The sequence below is a fragment of the Lepisosteus platostomus genome, chromosome 14 (assembly GCF_059453375.1).
Source record: "Lepisosteus platostomus isolate fLepPlt1 chromosome 14, fLepPlt1.hap1, whole genome shotgun sequence".
Taxonomy (NCBI): Eukaryota; Metazoa; Chordata; class Actinopteri; order Semionotiformes; family Lepisosteidae; genus Lepisosteus; species Lepisosteus platostomus.
Genome location: NC_142624.1, coordinates 16,892,864 through 16,918,547, shown reverse-complemented (window position 1 = coordinate 16,918,547; position 25,684 = coordinate 16,892,864). Strand labels below are relative to the sequence as shown.

The 25,684-nt window shown below is 39.2% G+C and overlaps 1 protein-coding gene across 2 annotated transcripts in view; it reads right to left on the bottom strand.

Moving 5' to 3' along the window:
- The window catches only part of LOC148648898 (hyccin 2-like), a 156,104-nt gene that overhangs the window by 11,166 nt on the left and 119,254 nt on the right, over positions 1 to 25,684 (bottom strand). For both annotated transcript variants that reach the window (XM_088607246.1, XM_088607245.1), the window contains 2 exons: positions 23,147 to 23,234; positions 20,335 to 20,491 (listed from right to left, as the gene is read on the bottom strand). In XM_088607246.1, coding sequence (XP_088463372.1) covers positions 20,335 to 20,491; positions 23,147 to 23,234 — 245 coding nt within the window. The remainder of the gene's footprint in view (positions 1 to 20,334; positions 20,492 to 23,146; positions 23,235 to 25,684) is intronic.

Below are 25,684 nucleotides of genomic sequence, written 5' to 3'. Positions count from 1 at the left end.
TCCCAGAATGATGGCTTATCACCCTCTTTCTATTAGAAATGGGGCTTAATTACATTAGTCTGATCAATAATTGTGTTATTTCATTTCTTTGGATTATCTTGTTTTGTAGCTTTTGAAATGAAGTAAAGCTTTCAGGTACCAAAAATAAAATTGGGTTTGCTTGCTTAAAAACAAGCATTAATTATAATTCAGATCACATAGAATATTATGTGCTTTAGTATATATTTCAGGACACTGTCCTTGGGTTCATTTTACTCTCAAGCACATGTGAAAAGACTTTACAGTGACGTGAGTTAATTGTTGTTGATTTTAGATTTTGGTACGTTCAAGTGGTCCATTTACCATATTATCATATCATATCATCCATAATGAATGCTGTTCACCTGATATATGAATGTATCAACAATCAACGTTAATTGAACTATTTGACATCCATTTGGAAAAGGGTGTGTTTAATCCTGGAATAACACTGTGCAATTATAGAAGAAAAGTAAAATAATCCATAGGCGGAACTCCCTGGATATACTGACACAGATCATACAGTTAATCACCTGCATTGAGCAGACTCCATAATGACATATACTGTGCCTTGCAAAAGTATTCACCCCCTTTCAATGACATCCTGTTTTGTTAAATTACAAATAAGGTACACAAGATATAGTATGGTGAATAACTTTATTCAAAAGGTCAATGCTCTTGAATACTTGAATACTGAATACTCTTCTGGGTGAAAGTTAAATAGAAAAAAGTATAATATGTGGGTTGCATTAAGTATTCACCTTCCATTATTAAATACTTGGCAATAATTACATTTGAGAGTAGTTTTGAATAAGTCTCTACCACCTTTGTACATCAGAACTGTGTAATATTAACTCATTTGTCTTTGAAGACTTGCTCAAATTCTGTCAAGTTGATTGGGGATCATTGATGGCCAGCAATTTTTAAAATCTTAACACAGACTTTCTATTGGATTCCTGTCAGGACATTGGCTGTGTCTCTCAAGGATATTAATTTTCTTCTTGTTATGGCATTCCTCTACAGATGCTTTCTGCTTTGAATAGTCCTCCTAAAAAGAGGAATGTTCCCCATAACATAATGCTATCACCACCATAATGTGCATATCCTCTGATGGAACACTATATGGTATCTGTTAGGACTTCTCCTACTTCATTGTGATAAACAGACAATATTGTTGTGACAATAGACTGTTAACTCTACTCTCAGAGGTTTTGGATATAGGTGAATCATTCCAGTCAGTAGTGCTCTGAGGACTCCTTTGCAGTAGCTCTCCAAGCAGAGTTCTGCCTTGCTAAGCCAAAAAGATCTTTAGGAGGCATCCATGGAATGCAAACAAAAGGAAAAGAAACGGTTTGCACCATTACCTGCACTGTAGGTGATTAAGAACAGGTCATTGCAGTTCATAACACATGGGTAAAGCTTTTTTGTGTTGAACTGCAGTTTGTTTATTCACTAATGACTATTTACTTAGCATTTACTTAGTAAATGTTGCATTAAATTAACTTAAGTGTACTGTATGTGAATTGCTGAGCGTAAATTAATCACTGGCACTGCCTTGTCAGAAATAGCTCTTTTTAAAAATGATCTACTAATTTGTCCTAGATTCTCACTCAGCAGGGCGATGGTTAACATTGGGATTCATTTCTGGACCTGGGGTGCTCTAGTACTGTATGTCTGTAGAGTTTGTACACTCTCCCCATGTTTCCTAGGAGCTCTGATTTTCTCCCAAGGTCCAAAGACATATTGATGGTGTGAGTGTGTCTGTGTGCCCTGCGATGGACTGGCATCTCATCCAGGGTGTATCCCTGTTCTTCAGTATGTAATTCAATCAGTTACAGCTTTTGTATGTGATTTTTGTTACTTATTGTTATTGCAGCCTAACTGTATCTTGAGGGAGATAAACAAACAATGACAGAGAAAAACCCCTTCCCCTTTTTTGTGTGGCTTTCAGTTTATATTTTGGTTTAAGCTGGTAATTTATAGAAAAACAATAATTTTTGCTGTATCCTACAAGAGTCTTTCACACTCATTGCTATCAAAAGGTTGTTGTAAAAGGCATGATAAGAATGTTCAATGTTATAAATGGTATAGCCTAGAGGGCAGAACAGCATGAAAAAAATATTCAACTTTTTTAGTTCATGTTGCCTTAGATGGGTAGAATGGCTTTTGTTCAGTTGATTCAGCTCATTCCATTAAAAACAACTAACATTGATTAATTTCTTACTTATTAACTATTAAGAAGTTTAATGAGGTTCCTCTTAGAGACTCATGGTGCAGGTATTTGGAAGAGCTGCCAGAAAAAAAACCTTTATTGAGAACAGCCATCAAACATACAGTAAGCACATGCAGTTTAATAATTGGCACTTGGGGTTTGGCATTGAAAGAACAATGTGTATCCAGAAAAAAACATAATACCTATTGTACATTACAGGTATGGTGTAAATTCATGGCAGTTTTTTTGGAAATAAACAAAAATAATTTGAAAAATAAGAGGGGTTCCCATATCATAGTATCACTAATACTATCAACGCCAATGTAGAGAAGACATACAGTTTTTGTCGAGACTAGGTCACTGAAATGTAGATTCAGATCTGTGGTATTTTTTGAGGCCACTGTTTTGTGGGTTGTAGCAATTAACTATTAGACAGCTGTTAAGTGTCATGCCCGACATCCCTCCCTAGAGGGCGCTCCACTGCTCCCATTATTGTCCTTGTGATTGTTAAGGTCCCCAGGTGTACCCTTTTAGGTTTATTATTTAAAGACCAGCTCCTCCAGTCCTCGGGGCTCATCATTAGGGTAAGATGCCGCGAGGCCCGCCTAGCACCAGGAAACCCTACGTCCGTCTCCTGAGGGCATAGGCCTCATCCCTGACACCTCCCGCTTCCTGAGCCCGGGGTCTGGAGGATCTCGCCCCATCACCCTTCGACCTCCATGTTTTGTCTCTCCGTGTGTTCCCCCCTCCCAGGGACCTTGTCACGTCCCAGGATGGATTACTTGCTGATGGACTCTCAGACTGTGCCCTGACCTGCCTTTGGACCCATTTGGATTTGGATGCCGTTCTTTGTCTTCCCCGTTCACTGTCTCACGAACTGTCACTATTATTTTGTGCACTATTAAACCCCTGTGTGTTTCCTTTTACCACGCCTCCTGTTTTCTCCAGCTCTTACCACATCGCATAGGGTCTACTACAAGACCTGACAGGGATTTCAGTCCGTGCTCGTGACATTAAGTGTATGTTCTGCTGTTTTTACCTTGGTTGATGTATGCTGTCATGATTTTGGACACAGTTCTCCTTGTCACATTAAATAATTTTTAGTTTCTTGCACTGCATGCACTTCTGCACTTGCAATTCAGGCACCAACTATCTTTCAAAATATGTTAAATATGTTAGATCTCTGATGTTGCTTTAGAAACTTAAATATTAAAGTTTTGATTTTGAAACATTGTTTATATTTGAAACATATAGGTATTTAGTATTGAAATTAATAACATGTATAATTCTTTTAAATATTTTAGTAACTTCAAAATATGAGTACTTTTTATTTCCATTATTTTGTATATTCCAAATGTGGAAGAACTGAATTATAGCTCATTACCTGTGATGTTTATTCTATGAGGACATTTTTAAAGGGTGCTAGTAATTTTGGAGGTGACTGTATATGTCAGATAGTTTAGGCCTGTGCACAATCAAAACCTCTGAAACTCCTGTAGCACCACACTCTCCTGTCAAACAGTTAGGAAAACCTACACAGAAAAGATAACCCTGTCTCCTCTTTTTTTCTTCCTTATGTTACAAATAGCCAAATTAAATTTCTTATTAATAGGTGCAACCCCAAATTCAACTAAGAAGCTTGGAAGACTGTTGGCTTTTCTCATTTGGTTCCATAGGTGACAGTGTAGTTACAATGGTACACTGCAGTGAGGTAAATATTTGCTGCTGTTTTTACGATGCAAAGCTTATTTAGTCAGCACTTCCCACTACAAACACACTACATTTGGCAATAGAAATAGCTGTATTTTAGACCAGTGTGTCATTTTGCAAAACTGTTGTGAGGTGGAGGGTCATGTTATGAGTGTCACACAAAAATGTCCCAGAGGGTTGAACTCTATACCAAATATGTGAGAATGCTGTTTATAGATTACAGCTCAGCATTCAATACCAAAGTGCCCTCAAAGCTTGTCATCAAGCTCCAGGACCTGGGACTGAACACCTCCCTCTGTAATTGGATCCTGGACTTCTTGACGGAATGTCCGCAGGTGGAGAGGGTGGGCACCAACATATCCTCTACCCTGACTCTAAACACTGGAGCCTCCCAAGACTGTGTGCTTAGCCGTGTCCTCTACTCCTTATTTACCCATGATTGTGTCGCCAGGCATAACTGCAGCAGTTTTAAGTTCCTAGGAGTTAACATCTCAGAGGACTTAACCTGGACCCACCACACCAACACTGTGGTCAAAACAGCATGGCAGCAACTATTCTTTCTCCATAGGCTAAAGACGTTTGGCATGCCATCACATATCCAGGCCAACTTCTACAGGTGCACTATTGAGAGCATCCTGACTGGTTGCATCACTGCCTGGTATGGGAACTGCTCCGCCCGGGATCGCAAAGTACTGCAGAGGGTGGTGAAGTCAGCGCAGCTCATTACCAGCTGTGAGATACCAAATATTCAGGAGATCTACTCATCTAGATCTCTGAAGAAGGCCAGGTCTATTCTCAAGGACCCCAGTCATCACAAACTGTTTTTCCTCCAACCGTCTGGTAAACGGTACTGAAGCATTCGGTCCAAGTCCAACAGACTACGGAACAGCTTCTACCTCCAGGCAATAAGACTGCTAATTAGCCAACCTGCAGCTCCTTTAGCAAATCACCTGTAATGGCTACATGGACACACAGTTTTCACTGTATTCAGTATACTGCACTACTTGTATATATTGCATACACCATGGACACATAGCAGCTCTATTCATATTGAGTTTTATTCAATTTCTTTTAGATCTATTATTATGTAACCTTATTTTTTGTAACCTTAATTTTGTGATTTTTGTGTTTTTGTGATTTTTGTGAGCTCGCAGAAAATACATTTCATTGCCAGCAACTACTGCTGCACGCTGTATTGTTGTGCATTTGATTGATTTGAAGGTTCAACCTCAAGGCTCTGTGACCACATCTGCCAAATTCGGACATGTCTTCACCAGGGCCTTATATTCTGCTGATGCATAAGGTTTGGTGTACATGGACACACAGAGAGCCCTGTAAATCCTTGTAAACCCAGTACCAAATAAGACTTCCAAGGGGTCAACCTTGTACCAAAATCATCTCCCCAAGGGGGAATACCAAATCATTTCCTCTGAATGTTCCTCCTACACAAAAATGTGAGCCTTTACGTGGACTGTGTAAAGTGCAGTGGAATATATATATATATTATACAGGCCTTATTTCTTTCATTAAAGCCACCACGATTCTTTATAACAAAAATGTAAAACACTATTTAGTTTTTATTTTATAAAAAATAAAAATATTATCCATAAATGCAGTAGCAATTCAATAGCAATTTTTTTCAGGGTTTATGCAGAGGACCTAAGGTTTTCAAAGAATTACTGATACTTAGTGATAATTCAGGCCTAGATGCGGAGTATTAGAAAAACGCAGAAAGAAAGAAACTTTAATATTTCTTTCTCAGAAAGAACCATAAATATAACTGATTTGTGTCAAAGTCAGTGTGTGAGATTTATTTTAAATATATGGTTGCAACAAACATGTGGAAAGAACTGGATTAAAGAGCAGCAGTATTCAATGCTCCTATGCAGTTGATCATTAGAAAAATTATTTAAAGTTATGTGGCCAATTCAAAAACTTCATCGGCAAAACATGAAGAAGCATGGATCAATGAAATTTGACACAAATACAAATGGGACCATGGGGAACATATCACCCTATGGACTTTAAGGAACAGTCAAATCACTTTGAGACTTACGATGACCAAACTGTAAAAACACTGAAGTCCGAGACCTCAGTCAAATAGATTTGCCTCAGATAGAAAGGTGCACAGGTCCAAGCAGTAGACATTCAAAATTTTTACAAAAAATAAAAGAGTGGTTTTGCACAAACTTTGTTGTCTTTCTGATGCTACAGTTCAGGCATATGGTTACACTACCTGCCACAGATTAGATAGTAGCTCAGGGAGCAGTGTGTAGTACTAGTTCTTTACTTGTAACTGGAAGGTTGTGAGTTTAAATCCCAAGTAAGACACTACTGTTGTACCTTGAGCAAAATACCTTACCTGAATTGCACCAGCAAAATACTCCACTCTATAAATGGGTGGAAATGTAAGTCACTTTGGATAAAAGCATCACCCCCCAAAAAAAGTAATGCTATGGATACCTATAGACAGTGTTTTCAATGGCAGTGCATTAAAAATTATTTTCAACTATCAACTTAAATTCTATGTTGAAATATTTGGTCAACTTATTCTTTAGCATGTAGAATTTCTATTCTGGCATCTAATGTTTAAATACTGTAACTAAATTAACTAAATGCTACAGAAATATCACGGGGGGGGGGGGGGTAAGTAACTTCAGGTAGAATTTTATACTAATCTAAAATATCATGCTAAAAAAATAATATGTGAGAAATGCTATACACACAATTTTACTTCACTGCTGAGCAAATTGAGGAATGCAACAAACAAACAAAAAAAACGTTGATTTTTGTGTTTTAAAATAAAAATGCTAGTAGACAAAAATCACATACAAGTTTGGGAGCAGCTAAATCATTTTAGTTAATTCATGCTGAAATTCTATGGTTTTTCTCTTATACATGCACATGCACATGCATTCTTGCAATCACTTATTCCACTGCAGTGGAATAAGGGTCATTTTTACTCACTGAGCATGTCCCCCTTCTCCAAAAAGACTGATAAACAACACCATGAGTAGCTAAAACAATTTCATGCTCAGTTGAAAAACTGTTGCAGAAATTGTGAGAACAAGGTGGAATGAGATGCTACTCCAGTAATTAGCCAAACATTTTCCCAATGGTGAGCTCTGTGTGGGAACAGAAATCTCAACTTTTGATACAATCAGCTGAGCCGTCATCATTACCATCTGACCACCAAAAATGCAGTAACTCACATCCATTTTGCTTGATTTGCTTGATTTAGGACACAAAGATTTAGCATATGTTGTGTGTTGTGTGTAAAGACAAATTCTAATCTGCACACAGTTTTTAATAAGCGATTAATAAGGTAGGGTTATATGAACAATCTGTCGAGATGGAGGAAAGTGGTATTTATACTAGTATCTATTAAAATATGGAGTATTAATGCTATGTTATGCTATGCATATACTGTATGCTGTGTACTACATTTCATTTATATTTCTACATTGATATCTGCAAAATAATATAATTATATGGTTTATTTTATTCATATTTCTCATTCTCTACCACTTGAAAAACTCAGGAAGTTTGTTTTTAGTTATGCTGTAAATTTGCACTTTTGTTTTGTGATATGAAAAATTCAAATAATGGTCTCTTAAAGAAATTATTTTGTGGACTTACAGTATAAGGGATCTGTTAAGACACTGAGACACTGGCTTTGGAAAAATAAAACCAGTTCAAATGGGGCAGTTAACTAGACATGTCTATGACTACAATCAACACACAATCTCTCTCTTGAATGCTTATACACTCTCTTACACTCAAGAACCATTTTACAATTGAAAATCTTTGGTGAAGCAGAATAAGGAAAAAATCCCACATGTTTTAAGAGATATGAAAATTCCTCCTGGACGGAGATTTAAGGACCAGAAAGGAGGATATGTCCATGAAAAAACAGATGTATGTTACAAAAAATTAGGTGTTCAGAGCCTTTACTTCAAACAATGACTTAATATTGCAGACAACTGAAAATTGCTTTTGAATAGCTGATGTCATTTGATGCACATTTATGAGTTGTGATGGTGAAACCCTTTCATTATACCCTGGGAAACTGTTAAATATCTCATAAGGAATCTATTTCTGTAACTTTTTTAACACCATTAAGTTATCAAATCTGAAGTGAATGAAAATAGAAAATATTTATCTTTGCTCAGGGCTCACATGGTAGAGGGAAATTTAACTGAGAGGCAAAAATCCTTGAAAATCAAATAAAGCCTGATTGACTAAGATCAAACCAGTGAGTTAAAACCATGTACCTCTGTACATACTGTACTTTCACAGAAATACCACACTATCTTACATCCTGTCCACTGTGTGAGAAAATTAGTTCTATCTATCAAGGCTCTGACACAAAGCAATCTAATTAATTAATCTACACTAATTTTATTAATTTCAGTTATTGCAATCCGCCATTGCCTGAGTTTGTGACATTATCAGACATGGTGCTCCCTTTAAAGACATGCTTAATATATTAAATGTATTAGCTAATTAATATGACAAAAAACTATTCTGAATGATATATCACATTTGCTAAACATGAAATTATGGGAAATTATGAAAATAAAAAGCCTATATGTCATGTGTTCAGTTCTTTTACTTAGAGAGAGGTCAAGAGCTGCAATTATATATTTATTAACAACAATTTGGTGTTTTGGACTATATGATAAGCTTGGAAGACATCTGGGCTTGAACAGTTATTTTATCTTGTAAGTGTTTATTTGCCTGCTAAGCACCTTTGTTTCAAAGGAACAAGTAATAGGTTTATTCCATGCTGAAAAAAAGAAGAAAGAGAACACAACGTTTCGGCCGTGGAGCCTTCTTCAGGTGTGAGAGAGACAGGGCAGTAGGCAAAGGTAAAGTAGCGGGAGAACAAAGGTTGAGAGGGAGGAGGAGTGAGAGGCGGGAGCAGGGGACCGAAAGAGAGGCCAATCAAGAGTTGTGAAGTCAGAATGGGTGCAGAGAGGTGTGAAATGAAACTTCCAATGAATGGAGAAAATTTAAAAGAACAGTAATCTGTCGTTAAGGGAAGGGAGAATGTGTGATCCTAGCTGCAGAATAATTTTAGTTTCGGTGGTCTTTCTGATGTATGAGTTTGGAAAACCGTCTTTGAGAACACAGACGGAGAGATTAGAGTGGTCGTGGCCGTCAGAGGTGAAATGAGAAACAATGGGCTTGGAGAGATCTTTAATCTTCACAGCCCTGACGTGTTCTCTGAAGCGGTCTCCGAGTCTCCTTCCTGTTTCCCCAATGTAGATGGCTGGGCATTTACTGCAAGAGATACAGTAAATAAGGTTGCTGGAGGTACAAGATGCTGTCTGGGTGATCCGGAATTGTCCTGAGGGGCCTTGAATGAGTGTGGTGGTGGCTGTGTACTTGCAGGTGATACAGCGAGCTCTGTTGCAAGGGAAAGTGCCTGGTGTGGATGGTTGCTGAGGGCGGTCAAGGGAGTGGTATCCACCATTTCCCTTCTTATCTGCAGTAACGAGCTCCCCCAGGAAGCGAACCGGCTCATCATGGAACATCCACAGGTATCTCAATTTTACCTCCTCCCAAAAATCCACAAACCGGACACCCCTGGACGCCCCATCGTATCAGCATGTAACTGTCCAACTACTTACATCTCAGCCTTTCTTGACAGCCTCATGAGACCGCTGGTTGAAGATCTTCCCTCATACATCAAAGACACCAACCACGTGCTCCAACTTTTCAATGATTTCCAATTTCAGGGTACCGAATGCCACATTTTTACCATGGACATCACATCTCTGTACACCGTCATTCCCCATAATGACGGCCTTACAGCCCTCAAGCACACGCTGGACAAACGCACAGTGCTTGATCCACCCACCCACACCCTGGTACGCCTTGCAGAATTGGTCCTCACACTGAACGCATTCTCTTTCAATAATCTTTTTTACCAACAGGTCAGTGGAGTTGCCATGGGCACCAGAATGGGACCCAGCTATGCCAACATTTTTGTCGGCTGGGTAGAAGAACGCTTCTTCGCTTCCTACACTGGCTATGTCCCTGACCTCTACAAACGATATATTGATGACTGCGTCGGTGCCGCCACATGCTCCAACGATCAGCTTGAATTCTTCCTGCACCATTTCACCAACTTCCACCCGTCCCTCAAATATACGGTTAACATATCTTCCACCACCCTTCCGTTTCTAGACATCCACTTTTCTATCAACTACCCCCGACTGTCCACTTCAGTTTATTACAAACCCACGGATTCACACAGCTACCTCCTGTACAGCTCATTTCACCCCAACCACACTAAAAACTCTCTTCCCTTTTCACAGTTCCTTAGGTTACGACGATTATGCAGCGACGACATCGACTTCGAAAACCAAGCCCTCGAAATGTACTCATTTTTCATCAACAGAGGATACCCCAGCAGTGTGATTGACAGGGCCCTTGCCCGAGCCAAAAACACCCCCCGGACCATCAACCTGATCAAGAACTCCCGCCGTAACAACCGCATTCCTTTGGTGCTTCCTTACCACCCTAACACACTTCCTATCCCCAGGACCATTAACCAGAACTTTTCCATCCTACAGGATGATCCCTCCATTGGGGCCCTCTTTTCTGATCGCCCTATCATCTCATATCGCCGACCACCTAATCTGCGTAACCTCCTTGTTCACAGCTCCCTTGACCGCCCTCAGCAACCATCCACACCAGGCACTTTCCCTTGCAACAGAGCTCGCTGTATCACCTGCAAGTACACAGCCACCACCACACTCATTCAAGGCCCCTCAGGACAATTCCGGATCACCCAGACAGCATCTTGTACCTCCAGCAACCTTATTTACTGTATCTCTTGCAGTAAATGCCCAGCCATCTACATTGGGGAAACAGGAAGGAGACTCGGAGACCGCTTCAGAGAACACGTCAGGGCTGTGAAGATTAAAGATCTCTCCAAGCCCATTGTTTCTCATTTCACCTCTGACGGCCACGACGACCACTCTAATCTCTCCGTCTGTGTTCTCAAAGACGGTTTTCCAAACTCATACATCAGAAAGACCACCGAAACTAAAATTAATTCTGCAGCTAGGATCACACATTCTCCCTTCCCTTAACGACAGATTACTGTTCTTTTAAATTTTCTCCATTCATTGGAAGTTTCATTTCACACCTCTCTGCACCCATTCTGACTTCACACCTCTTGATTGGCCTCTCTTTCGGTCCCCTGCTCCCGCCTCTCACTCCTCCTCCCTCTCAACCTTTGTTCTCCCGCTACTTTACCTTTGCCTACTGCCCTGTCTCTCTCACACCTGAAGAAGGCTCCACGGCCGAAACGTTGTGTTCTCTTTCTTCTTTTTTTCAGCATGGAATAAACCTATTACTTGTTCCTTTGCAGCCTACGCATGCTGACGCAGCTACCCACCTGAACTACCTTTGTTTCAATACCTTTGATTAGGCATTTGTTTCAATTTATAATTGCCAATTGCTTTATATAATATACCCATCTAATATGCAATCATATGTGTCCTTAAACTGTCTCAGTGCTCACAACAAAAACTCTCAAACCCACACACAGGAGGAATGAGGAGGGGCAGTCAAGCTCTTCCTACCCACCTGTCATTCATCTTTTGACAGCAATGACTGAACAACATATCCCTTTCTGACATCACTGCAAGCCTGATCACTTATTGACATTGGGCTAGTCCTGGCTGACTGAACTCAGCCCTAACACAGCAGCAGGAAATCCTGGTCATAGCTGGCTAGTAATGTGACACAGGCTCAACAACTACATCACAGAGCTCAACCTGTGATAAGAGACGGTACCTATACTGGTTGAACTTCTCAGGATAAAAATATGACTGTCACTATTAACATGTTAGCTTCTAAATTTATTAAAACTGACAAGCAAGCAGGAATACTAAATAGCAGTTCCTTACTTAAAAGTTCCAACTCCTTAAAAATGTGTTGAGAAAATGAAGCAAGGACAGTTTTGTAAAAAGGGAGTTCAAAATTTAGCTGTGGAAGCTGTGCAACCCTTTGAAAACCTGTTCTGTTGAGTTCAATCTTTCAAGGAGGTCATGCTCAGTGAATGCAGACACCTCTGCCAAGCAATTCACAGAGCTCTTTGTAAAAAAAAAAGGGCATGCCATTTAAGCTGGGAGAGTACTTTATCAGTGGATGCAGGGCCATGCATTTTCAGGCCCCTCCCAAGTGCAGCCAGCCCCACCCCTGCCCACAAAATAAACAATTTCATACTACCTGACCTGGCGCTAGGGACATGGGGACCTGGGGGAGGGGGGGCTGCATTGTTAATTTTGGTTGGCTATTGGATGAGTTAGTACACTCTGGGAGAGTGCAAGGAGACCCTAGGGAGGCTTTGAGAGTCCCTGGAAGGGGAAGGCCCGTCCTCCTTCAACTCCCTCTCTGATCTCTGCCTCCTCAGTTCTGGCCTACCCTCAGGCGTGACCGGGGGAGTGCCGCACTGCACCGCTGGCCCCTCCCTCCCTTGCTCTTGATTGGCTCTTGGTTCCAAGGAAGCGTGGCGGACGGGGTTGGTGGAGTTGCTCATGTCTGCTTCATTTGAGAAGTCAAAACAATCTGGGAGTCAACACATAGAACCGGAAAAAATAGGGCATTCTTAGTGCTTGAGCTATTTGTGTTTTTCGATTTAGCTTTTATCAGTTTTCCAGCCACTCATGTCCACTGCAGCTTAGACCAAGGAAAGACAGGGTTAGGCAACGTAAAACCAGTGAAAGAGAAAGAGACAAAGAGAGAACACAACAATGCACAATGACAAAAACAATGTGGACACAGTAAGAGACTGAGTGAAAAGAAAAGATGCTGGTAAATGGTGAATCTGACCTGCTATGTATAACACTTATTGCAGCTTGTCACTTACAATATGTCTGAGTTGGAAAATATGAGAGGATACACACTTGCACCAGTTATGCACAGTCACTTTTCCAATTAATGTTCTTAGAATCAGGCACATATTTTTTTTATCAAACAAAAGGTATAGGTTTTAGATAAACTGTAATAAATTGTCACTCTAAAGGTGGAAAAATGAAGTAATTATCAATAAAAAGAAGGGACATTTTTTAACTCAGACATTGCAGTGAACTATAATAACTACGAATTACAAAATACAAACTATAAAATGCACTTTAACAACTCATAAACAACTAACTCAATTGTACACAACCTGGATGCTGAACAATCTTCACCGTACATGCAAAATATTAAAAACACAAAAAGCTAATCTTTATACATTAAACTCCAAAATGCTTACTATGTTAAAAAATCTTCTTTGCTGTAGCTTAAATTGGAATGTTTCTCTAAAAACACTAATAACATCATGACACTGAGCTTTTCCAACCCTGTTTTGATGCTTGAAGCAAACATTCTACTATAAATATAGTCACCTCCAAAATTATTTGCCTTGATAAACATTGGCAAAATAATTCATGTAATGAGCTATGTTTTATGCTAACAAATATTGCAAAACTATATTCTTGCATTCTAATGAAATTGCTAAGGGAAAAAGGTTTTGGCTATGAAAAATGTTTATTCCTCAAAAGGATAGGTCTTCAAATTATTGCCACCCCTATGGATTCTTACATATAAATTGATATCTGTTTGATATACTGCAAACATTCTGCTTTTTATTTTGATCTCAACCCTAAGGAACTACATTGTGGCCTTTCACAGCTTCGTGTTTCAGTGGGGTATAAAAGTAAGGTAATCACCAAGTTGTTGACCTCCATAAATCAGGCAATGGGTACAAAAATAAAAAAAACACTTAGCACTATTAGAGCAATAATTAAGAAGTTTAAAAACTGGAACAGTAGTAAACATCCCTGTTAGAGGACGCAAGTGTATCTTGCCTCATGCACAATGAGGAGAATGGATCAGGAGGCAAAGAATATTCAATGGCTCCAATCAGAGAATTACCGAACTTGGTTCATCTTTGGTCACCAAGTCTTCAAATCTACAATAAAAGGCTACTACCTCCAAGTCATTAGGTGATTTGGAAGGACTGCCAGAAAAAAAAATGTTTTGTTGAGAGCAACCAATAAATGTACTGTCAGTGCCTGGAGTTTGCTAAATGGCATTGACACTTGGATTGGAACCATCTATGGTCTGATGGGACGAAAACAGAGCTCTTTGGCCACACATACCACTGGTGGGTTTGGTGTTGAAAGAACAAGGCATATACAGAAAAGAACATCATATCTACTGTAAAAAGTTGGTGGATCTTTGATGTTATGAGGTTGTTTTGAATCCAGTGGTTATGGGACCCTTGCTAAGGTGATCATCATCATGAACTTTGTCAAGCACCAGGGCATTTCAAAAACCTGGTTGGCTCTGACCCCAAGCACACATCAAAATGGACAAAGAAATGGTTAACTGACCACAAAATCAATATTTTGCGATAGCCTTCTTAGTCTCCAGACTTGAACTCCATTGAAAAGCTGTGGGTTAAATTGAAGATGGCAGTCCATAAATGCAGACTGAAGGATTTCAAGGATCTGGAAAGATTCTTTACAGAGGAATAGTACTGTATAATATTCCTCCCAATGTGATCTCATACAACATTATAGAAAAAGGCTCAGTGCTATCCTTAAAGGAGAGGGTGCAAAAGTAAAAACAGGGTTGCCAATAACTGTGCCACTTAATTTTGTGGAAATAAATTGAATAAATTAATAAATAAAATAATAAATCTGAGAAATGTGTAATTTTGGTTGATTCCATTGAATCATTAGTAAAGCATATTCCATGTTGGTAAATTACAAATTAGCTCATTTCCTGTATTGTGTATTTTACACAGTCTTATTGCTTATCTTTATTACGGGTGCCAATAATGTTGGAGGTAACTGTAGTACTGTAGTACTCGATAATTTACTCCAACTGGGATCTGAAGATCTTCTCTAGACTGTGTGGTACAATGCAGGGAGTGTCTGGTGGGAGGCAGAGTTTAAGGAAAACGTGTTGCCGTGGAAACCACACCTGACGTGATTAAGTGAATGAACAGCAGGTGTAGAAGTGGTTTAAAAGGGGCAAGATTCAGTAGAACCTCCGCCTTGCTGTGGCTGCAGTGTTGAGAGTCAAATGCAGAGGCTCTGCTGTGAGAGACCCTGCTTGAAGCATGACAGTAGCAGGTGTGAGGCGCTACTAGTCGGGGAGGTGTTAGAAGGTTGTGCCGCCATGTACAGAATGAGTGAGCAAAGACTTGATTAGCCGCTGTAGTAACCCCGGGGAGGGGGGTGGAGAAGAACGACAGTTGCGGAGGGGATTGTGAGAGGAATAGCCTGCGAGGAAAAGAGTGAAAACGTCAGTCTGCGAGGAGACTGACAGAAGAAAGGGAGCTTTATGAGATCATTGAAATATTTAAAGGGACAACATCCTGCTAGGGTGTGAGAGCAGGGCTGTCATGTCTGCTGTATGAGTGAGTTGTGATTTGATTAGTGAGTTAGTGTGTGTGGACCAGAGCGGGTTGTGTGGTAGAGGGACCCTCCCCCTGGCAATACATTGGTATCTGGGAAGCGAGTGGGGTCTATCTATCACCTCTGCAGTGGTGGCTGGGCACAGAGTGAGGTGTACTTGGCAGCTGTGAGTTCACAGCCTAAGGGCATGAGAGTGAGACACCAGAAAGGTTGTGTGTGTAAGAGAGGGACAGTGTGTTTTGGCACGGTGTGTAGTGCGGAAGAGACTCGGTGATGTAGGTAGCGTGCGTTTGTGTAACCCAATCTGGTGGCATCAGGAGAGGATGCCAGGGCTGGAGGTGGACCTGGGAGTCTGAGGCACTGGTTGTGTGTGAAACAGTGACCTAATGGAGTAGGAGCAGGAGGCTCTGTGTCGGGGTCTGGGAGCAGGAGGTTCCTAGCAGTGAGGAAAACAGGATTAACTTGGTGAACTTGAGAAGGTTCACCGAACTCCGAAGGTAAAGGGCCCAGAAGTAACAGAATGTGGAGTCACATGTCCTGTTACCCCGATGAGGGGGTCAGTGTGATCACCACTATCGGAGGAGAGTGCGTGTGTAAGAAAGTAAAGGAACACAAAAGAGCTTATAAAGGGGCGTGACAGGGGAGATTGAGAGCCTTTCCACGCCCAATGTGGTATCAACTACCCCCATGGCACCACAACTGAACAATTCATCCTACCTTCCTGGGGCTGATGTTTATACCACACATACCACATACACATCCCCTAAATCTTTATACAATGGGCTTCAAATGTATTCATATCCGAAGTGAAACAAGAACAATATACATAAATTTTAGTAATTTAATAATGTTTCTTAAATTTTAAAGAAATGTTATATAATAATTTTAATGTAGTAGTTAGTTCGTATTTTGTAAATTCCCATTTGGCAGCGATTACATTGACTAGGTGGCTCCCGTAGTGTTCTATATGGTTCTGCAACATCAGAGAGGAGATTTATGAACACTCCTAATTCCTCTTTCCTTCAGACTTTTAGATACTTCGGTTTCTGTTAGTGAGCTGTATTTCATAAGTTATAATCACAAATGTTCAACTGGATTGAGGTCAAATGACTGAGGTGGCCATTAAAGATCATTAATTTGGTGTGCATTTAATCATTCCTTTGTCAGTTCGGATGTATGCTTTGCATCACTGTTAGGCTGTAATGCCCATTTTCAACCAAGCTTGAGCTTCTTTAAAACTACACCAAAACATAACAGACCCCCCCCCCCCCCCTTACATCACATTACATGAACATTAGGATTTTCACAATACTGATATCTTTTACCATGTTGATAAGCATGTCCAAACATTTTATTTAATCTGAGCATAAGGGATTGTTTCGAGAAACATTCAAAATTATGTTTGGCACTTTTTTGTGGTAAGCCCTCAGAAAAGATGACATCAAATGGTAGTTTTCGACAACTAAGGATATCAGTGTGTACTGGAGATCTCTTAACTGTTGCCTTTGGATTTACAGAGTACTTCTCAAAACACTTGTTTCAGAGCACGTGGTGATGATATACTGTACCATACTTGCATCCTATTCACGGAAGGTTGGTCACTACACCAATACCCTTAAATGTCATCACAATGGTCTTTACAGTAGAAAGTAGTAAATTCAGATTTTAATTGATTTTTTTATAGTGCTGAAATGAATTGTACAATACACAGTAACATACTGAAACAGGATTGACACTTCTAATTCCTGGGATCCTGTGTTTCTGGGTGGTTGTAGGGAGGTGGGCAAAGAGGCAGTGGTCACAGGCCTTTGTCTTTTTATTTTTTTTCCAACTTAATTATAATAAAAGCAATTGTTTGCATTTCTATAGAGCTTTTTATTCCAAAGAATCCTAAAGCACTTCATATACAGGTGGGAAGACTCCTTTGTCTAATACTTAAGTATAGCATCTGGATGGGTGGCATGGCTGCAATTACGCAGCCCCACTACACAGCAGATCAGGTGGGAAGTGAGAAACTGCTTCATTAATCATATTAAGATGGATGTTTAGGTAAACCAGATTGTGCAAGCCCAGGGTAATTAAGCAAGGAGACCAGGGTTAATACCCGTATACAAATTCTTACAAACAGTGCAATGGGTTTTTAACGGTCACTTACTCTGATCCTCAGTTTAACATTTAATTCAAAGGGTAGTTCCTCCTACAGCATAACATTATTGTCATCATACTGGGGCACTGGTTTCGAAGTTGTGATCCAGAGGGAATGGCTCACCAAAACCAATGACAGGAGTATTGAAAATCAGCTTTCCTAAGAGCTCACTCAGACCAAGTCTAGCCTCGCTTACCTTCAGACAACAACTTTATTAAGTTAAAATATTTACTACTTTTAGTATTCAAGTATTTAATGCCAATTAAAATAATTGATCAATGGGGTATACTGGTATATTTGATTTTTTCAGCCCTATTAAGTTGTTAATTAATCTATTCATATATAGTGATTTTTAATTTAAAAGTAAATCTTTGTGGATGAAAGAGATTGAAATATGTTGTGTTCATGGATATGTAGGTCTTCTGGTACAATATTACAGAAATCAGGAAAAGCTTCTAGTTTAAGAGCAAACTTGGAAAATTGAAGTTTTTTATTTCCTTAGCTTTGAACATCAGTTGCAAGAAAAAGTTTCTGAATCCTTTGGATTTCTGCATTAATTATGCATAAAAATGTGGTCTAATCTTCAACTAAGTCACAATAATAGACAAATACAATCTGCTTAAACTAATAACACACAAACAATTGTACTTCTTCTTGTCAGTACTGAACACATTGTTTAAACATTCACAGTCTAGGTTGGAAAAAGTATGTGAACCTCTAGGCTAATGACTTCTCCAAAAGCTAATTGAAGTCAGGTGTTCCAATCAATGAGATGAGATTGGAGGTGTGGGTAAGAGGTGCCCTGCTCTATAAAAAGGCACATAAAGGTTGGTTACTGACAGAGACTGGTCTTCTCAAGAAAGAGCTGTTTGTGTAAACCGTACCCTGATCAAAAGAAATATCAGAGGAGCTTAGAAGAAGAATTGTAGAGATACATAAAGCTGGAAAAGGCTACAAAAGCATTTCTAAAGGCCTGTGTGTTCATCAATCCACAGTAAGACAAACTGTCTACAAATGGAGGAAATTCAGTACTGTTGAATGGTGTAAATGGAAGGACACCATGGAGGAAACAACTGCTCTCCAAAAAAACATTGCTGTAGGTCTCAGGTTTGCAAAAGACCACCTGGATGTTCTACAATGCTTCTGGCACAATGTTCTGTGGATGGGTGAGAGAAAAGTTGAATTCTTTGGTAGAAACGTGCAATACTATGTTTAGAGGAAAAAAAGCACTGCACACCAACACCAAAACCTCATCCCAGCCGTTAAGCATGGTGGAGGGAGCATCATGGTTTGGGGCTGCTTTGCTGCCTCAGGGCCTGGACAGCTTGCTATCATAGAGGGAACAATGAATTCAAAATTGTATAAAGAAATCTCAGGAGAATGTCAGGATAGCGGTCTGTCAACTGAAGCTTAACAGAAGTTGGATGATGCAACAAGACAATGACCCAAAACACAGGAGTAAATCAACAACAGAATGGCTTAAACAGAAGAAAATTTGTGTTCTGGAATGGCCAAGTCAGAGTCCAGACCTCAACCCAATTGAGATGGTTTGGCCTGATCTGAAGAGAGCTGTTCAAGCAAAGAATCCCAGAAATATCAATGAACTGAAACAGTTTTGTAAGGAGGTATGGTCTAAAATTCCTCTTAACCATTGTGCAAGTCTCGTCAGCAACTACAGGAAACGTTTGGTGGAGTTATTGCTGCTAAAGGAGGTTCTACCAGTTACTAAATGAAAAGGTTCACATACTTTTTCCAGCCCGGACCGTGAATGTTTAAAAAATGTTTAATATTGACAAGAAGAAGTACAATTGTTTGTGTGTTATTAGTTTAAGCAGACTTGTTTGTCTATTACTGTGCCTTAGTTGAAGATCAGACCACATTTTTATGAGTAATTCATGCATAAATCTAGGTAATCCAGGTTCTTGCAACTGTAGAATAAAGATCAAAGATTGAAGGCAGAAACAAAAAATCTGATGATAAAAACTGGCAACTGGCAGAAATGAACATAAATCACACAATACTATTGAAACCGTGTTTTAAGGTCACTTTTATAGGTTTCTTTTTTCTGATTACAGAAGAAAGGACATCTGAATTCCCAAAGACACTGAAGTGTACAGAAGACACATGTAAAACTAAAACATCATGCGCTTAGCCAGTAATGGTGTTTATGCTGTACAAACACTACATGATCCTGTTGACAAATTGCAAATCTCGTATAGGGGAGTCAAACTGAATTCCTGGAAGGCTGCTGGACTCGGCTTTGAATACAAATAGGCCTAAACTTAATTGGTCTCGTTATTTGAATAGGGAATCCACTACTTGCTGTCTAGACGAGAAAATGCTAGAATTGTTGTATTTTATATCTAGTATATATTGTTAAAGATATGGTTTCCTTAGTCTAATTCTAGAAATTAGATCAAAATCATTGTATTCTAGAACAGATCTCATACTGTAGTTTGAGTAGTTATTGGAAACAAAAAGGAAAATTCTGAACCACGCAGACCCTATTTCCATATTGAAATTGTGAACATCTAGAAACAACTGTGGAGCAAATGAATTTACTCATATTTTATTTGTATTTCTTCATTGAAAGAATATTGTGGTTGTGTCATATTCTGTAGGCATTTTCTGAAAGCACATCATGGAATACTTTACTCTCACAGTTTCCTACAACACTGTAGATAGGACTGAGGACAACATCACTGGTTTAGTTCACCTTTATGGTTGTCCCATCCAGTAAACTAAAAACAAGCAGAAAAGCCAATCTGAGAGGTATAGGGTTGCACCCCGGGAACTCCATGGGAAGGTCTTACCCTCTCTCTTCCAGCGGTGCCGGCGGATAGAGGCCGTGGTGATGGCGGTGCGGGATATTCGTGTCACGGTGGGTGTCACCTCCACCTGCAGGACCTTGCGGCCCTGGGAAACATCAGGCGCAGTGGCAGGCAAGGAACTCTTCATTGCGTTGGCCACCTGAAGACAGAAGATAGGTCAGAGCAAAGGCCATCAAAATATTGGGCCGTTCATTCCATCTAATTGCATGAGATAAGATGATTGAGTATATGGGGCACTAACAATAAGCAAGCATGAAACATCAGGCACATTCATTAAAAACATCCTGAGCCACACTCTAAACTGCTTGTGTGGTTGTGTGGTTATTTAGGTTAACTCATGGCCTTTAGCAAGCTGGCATGTTTTCCTCGCTAATGTAATTCCACAATAAAGCTTCTAAGTACAAAGCAGAAGAAACTGGAAAATAATGCTTTTTTAAAAAAAATGCAACTGGCAATTATTTTTCTATTCTATCCTCCCACTCAGCCTGGAATCAACAATTACTGGTTAACATTATTCACCAGCACAGGTGGAAGCAGGACTGTGTACACACTCCTATGACAAACTCATGGTCAGGGTTGCCACTAGGCATGGGTGAACTAGGCAGCAACCACCTAGAGCCCAAGGCCACCAGGGGGCCCTCTCAATGTGCAACACAACATTTTTAATCGGCACATTGAAATGTGAACCTGTAGCGGCTCTGTCTGTTCCTGCTTATCCCAATGAAAGCCCAGTCAAGGAAAATGACCAATCATAATCGAGTACATAAAGCCCAGAAAAGAAGAGCGAAATAAGTTACCTCAAAAGAGAGGTACGCCAAGTCAAGTCATTGTAATAATGCACTATGTACGTAATAATGTAACAGTGTATTTAATTTGGTTTTGAGTCTGTCACATCCATCTACCTAGCGAACAGTAGATGTTGCATTTTCAAACTACAGACTTAGACTACTTTTGAGTTGTTTTTACTAGAAGCTAACAGATTTAAGTTTTCCAAAACTGTACACGTGGCGTGTGGGTCACCTAGCCAAACAAAAACGTGAAAGCAAATGTACAGAACCAAAGACTGTTCAGCAATAATACTGTACATAATCGGCATTAAAACATTTTTTTTCCTATCGGTTTTTCCTGCATTTCATTAAATACAGGTATTGTGAACTTAACCTTTAGCCCTTCGGATTGAAATCTCTCTCCCAGTGACAGCAACAGGAGCAGAGAGGAGATTTTCAGAGCTCAAGTTAGTTAACACAATCCTGAGGTCAAAATTACAGGCAAATGATTTATAGAACGATTTTTATAAAACTTTCCCATCAGCCCAACTTAAGTGATATCTCCTCCCTTTGTTATTGAGAGCACTTGTTTTTTTCTTAATTTCACATTTATTTCTGCAATTCCTTTCTACAAAGGTTTCAATGCAATAATTCCTAAGTTATGATTTGCTAAACTTTGAAAGTAACAGAGATCCCGTTTAAATATGTCATCAATGTAAAATGTGTGCCTCATGTTCTTGTTTATAAGTTATGTATTATGTGTTATTCAAAGCTGGTTAATAACAGTTTTCTAGTTATTTAATTAATTTAAATTATTGTTCCAAATAGTAAAATAAGGTTGTCTTGGGAGTTGATAATAGTAGCGTATACGCAAATCGTGATCTAGAGGGGCCCCTTTCCATGGTCTTGCCTTGGGCCCCGAAAAAGCTAAGGCCGGCGCTACCCATGGTTTTAAGAGCTCACCAGAAGGCACATTACAAGTTCCACAGTCTATTACAGATTATTGACAAAACTATAATCCCAAAGGTGCCTGGCAACAACACAACCCCTATATCCCTTATAAAAAAATCAGTTACGGTTCAGAAAATTAAATGGGTTTCTCTTTACTGTACTTTTCTTAACAGTGAAGGAGGAAAAATGGAAAGTTCAGTTTTCCATTTAATACGGTGATAGCAGTGGTCAGAATGTCTCTAAGACACCTACTGTATATAGCAAGGTAACCACAAGGCAACAATTTCCTAATAGGAAACAGCAGGAGGCTTCAATTACTAAAGAGGAACCAATGGCTGGGACATTTCACAGCCATCCACCACAATTTCTGCTTGATAAAGGAATGGAAAGGAAAAGGATCTTGTGGTTAAACCAAACTTAAATGGTCTATTATTAGCTCATGTGGCTTATTATTTGAAGGAAATGTTTCTCTGATCAGTTGCAACAATTAAAAGAAACTCAACTCGTGGAGCTCTTGTGTATGTGTGTATGTTTATCACTGTGTCAGACATTTCTTCCCCACTCAATAAGATTACCCCACATCATCACACCCATATATAACTTTAACAGATTCTCTTGCTTTGAGGCACTTCAACAGACTTCCAAGCAGTTTAATTGCTAGTGGTGCCAGCTGCTCCTGCTTTGATTGCTTCTCTCCTTCGATTATAGACAAGGACTGTCAGCATGTGCATTTTGCTAACCATGCCCTTTTGTCACTGCCAATCTCACACTTTATTCTTCTGGTTCTTGGTATTTTAGGCAGACAATTTGCATTTAAACAGTGATTGAAATGGTAAAGTAATTGTAGATGACAGCGACTTCATTTCTTTGGATGAATGATGATGATGTTGAGATCATCATTTAAATGAGTTAATGGGATCAAATGGGGGATTAATCTGCATCAAACAAGTGCCCTTCCTGGGGGAATCCAGAATAAGACCCAGCCCTCTAGGTCACTTAGGTTTGTAAAATACTTTAACCTTGTTAAAGGTGAGGTAGGGACAGTATCATAAGCCTCAACAGCAGAGGCTTCTTACCAAGAGAGGCTGAGAGTAAAGTTCCAGTTGTGCCCTGTAGATGATGTCATCCAACGCCTCTCTCCCCAGATCCCATTCTCCATTGTAACTGAAATAAGAAAAGGTGTAACCTCGGTCAGTGTAATCTACAGTGCTAACCGGCTGCCTGAATAGTGAGTAAAACCAAAGGTAAGAGGCTACCAACACAGGAGGAAGAATGTAATATCTGTTTGATGGCATCAGATCTACTTTTTTGTGGCTCTGAGAAATGAGATGGAACAGAAGGCACTTGGGAACAGTACTCACATCACAGCTAATGGAGAATAAATCCCACATTGGAGAGACAACACTGCAAAACACTAAGTAGTGCTTCACATTCTATGTGACATATTTACTTCTTAGTAGAACAAAATTAGATTACATGTTTTAGCTTAACAAAGTTGAGCAAAGCAAAAGTTAAAATGGAGTGTTGACCATTAAAGGTTGCTGCTAAGTTACTTCTTCCTTGATAAATTATTTTAACCTGAAGATCAATCTATTGGAATTTAAAAACTGTTGTCAGACAGCAATGTTTTTGAACCTATAAAAGAAAATACAATAAATGAAAATACAAAAAGATAATGTTAGAAGCTAGGTTATTGATGAGCCTACACTTTACACTTCCTTCTTTTTTACTTTTCTTCTTCTAAGAAAGATCATTAACAGAGTAAGATTACACAAAAATTAAAATTCAACATTATTATTAGCAATAAATTACTTTCCTTATCAAGCTCCTTTCTAAAGGAGGTTCGTACATCCATCCCGAGGACATTGTACATAGTGAAAAAGAAAAAGACTAAACATTTTCAATAATAACTAAAAAAAAATTAACAAAAACAAGAAGTGAGTTAGAAAAATTGAGTTTTCAATTAACATCTGAAGGGAGTTAAAGAATGTGTCTTTTGAAGAGTTGGAAGAAGGGCATTTCATTACAAAGGAGCAGCAACAGAAGATGCATGGTCAACAAAAGTCAGAGATTAAGTCCTAGGTACAGTGAGCAAAGGACCAGGCACAACCGAACGGAGTCTACAGGAGGGAGTGGAATCATGATTTATTTATACATATTATTAACAGTCTTAAAAGTCAGTAATGGGATATTATATTGAATACGTGACTTTATAGGCGACCAATGTGGAGACTAAGGCATAGGAGAGATATGCTGCCAGGGTCTGGTGTGAGTTAAACATCTGGGTGCAGAGTATTGGACACACTGCACCTTACAAAGAAGACTGTTAGGTGGTCCATAGAGTAAAGAGTTGCAAAACCTCAAGCCTCAATGTTATAAATACACGAATCATGCACTCGCCAGCGGAGATTGATAGAAATTGCCTAACATGGGCATCATTTGTAAGATGAAAAAAGTCTTAATTTTCTCAAAGGAAGGGAGAGGGTACAAATTCCAAATTCCTGACTATGGCTGATGCGTGAATGGGGAAGCCATCAACCATTAAGCACTCCAGATTTTTCAGCTGACATTTACTCGCACCATTAAATTGTATGTGAATTTTCTGTTTCAGAAATTTGCTACTACAAATTTTAGTCGCCGAGGAAAATTAATACTAAATACTCATGTGTCATCAAATTAAGTACAAATAAAATTCTATTGGTTTTTATTGAAAAGGTTGAAAATGGAAATGCCTGCTAAAATGTAATAGCTTCACTGAAATATATCACTTGTTATGTAATTCTATATATAGAATTCCTAACTTTGGTAGTGATATTTTCATGGACTTCTTTACCAATACAATTTACAAATCAGACTTCAAACACAATCAAACAGGCCGCAAAGAAGTCTAGTACAAAAACAGTGTGCGCACATTTTCAGTGTTTTTCAATTAGTTTATGAACATGAACTAAAGATATTAATTATTAAGACAAAATCAGCCACCTGTCTGCTAGATCCCATCCGCACCCATCTAGTTAAAGATTCCCTTGAAGTATTGGCGAGACCTATAATTAGTATGATGAACACGTCCCTCGCATCAGGCTTTGTACTTGACCAATTTAAGGTAGCAGTTGTTAGACCACTGCTTAAGAAACCAAACTTGGATCCACAAGTACTTAAAAACTACAGAACTATCTCAAATGTTCCATTTTATCTAAAATATTTGAGAGAATAGTTGTGACCCAACTTCAGTCTTATCTGGATTCAAATAATATACTTGCACTGATATAATGCACTGAAACTGCATTAACAAGAATTGTAAATTATATTCTGTTAGCAACTGATGCAGGGAATGTAACAGTCTTGCTAGTCTTGTGCTCCTAGATCGTAGTGCTGCCTTTGACACAGTTGACCATTGTATATTGCTACACAGGCTTGAGTCTCAGGTTGGCCTGTGGTTTACCTCCTATTTAATTAACCGTTTTCACTATGTTCAAACATCTAATATTTGTACTGCTTCGTCACTGTCACCAGTCAAATTTGGGGTATCACAGGGATCAGTGCTTGGACCAGTATTGTTCTCTCTGTACATGTTGCCGCTACTGTAGGTATGATTATATGAAAGCATAATATTA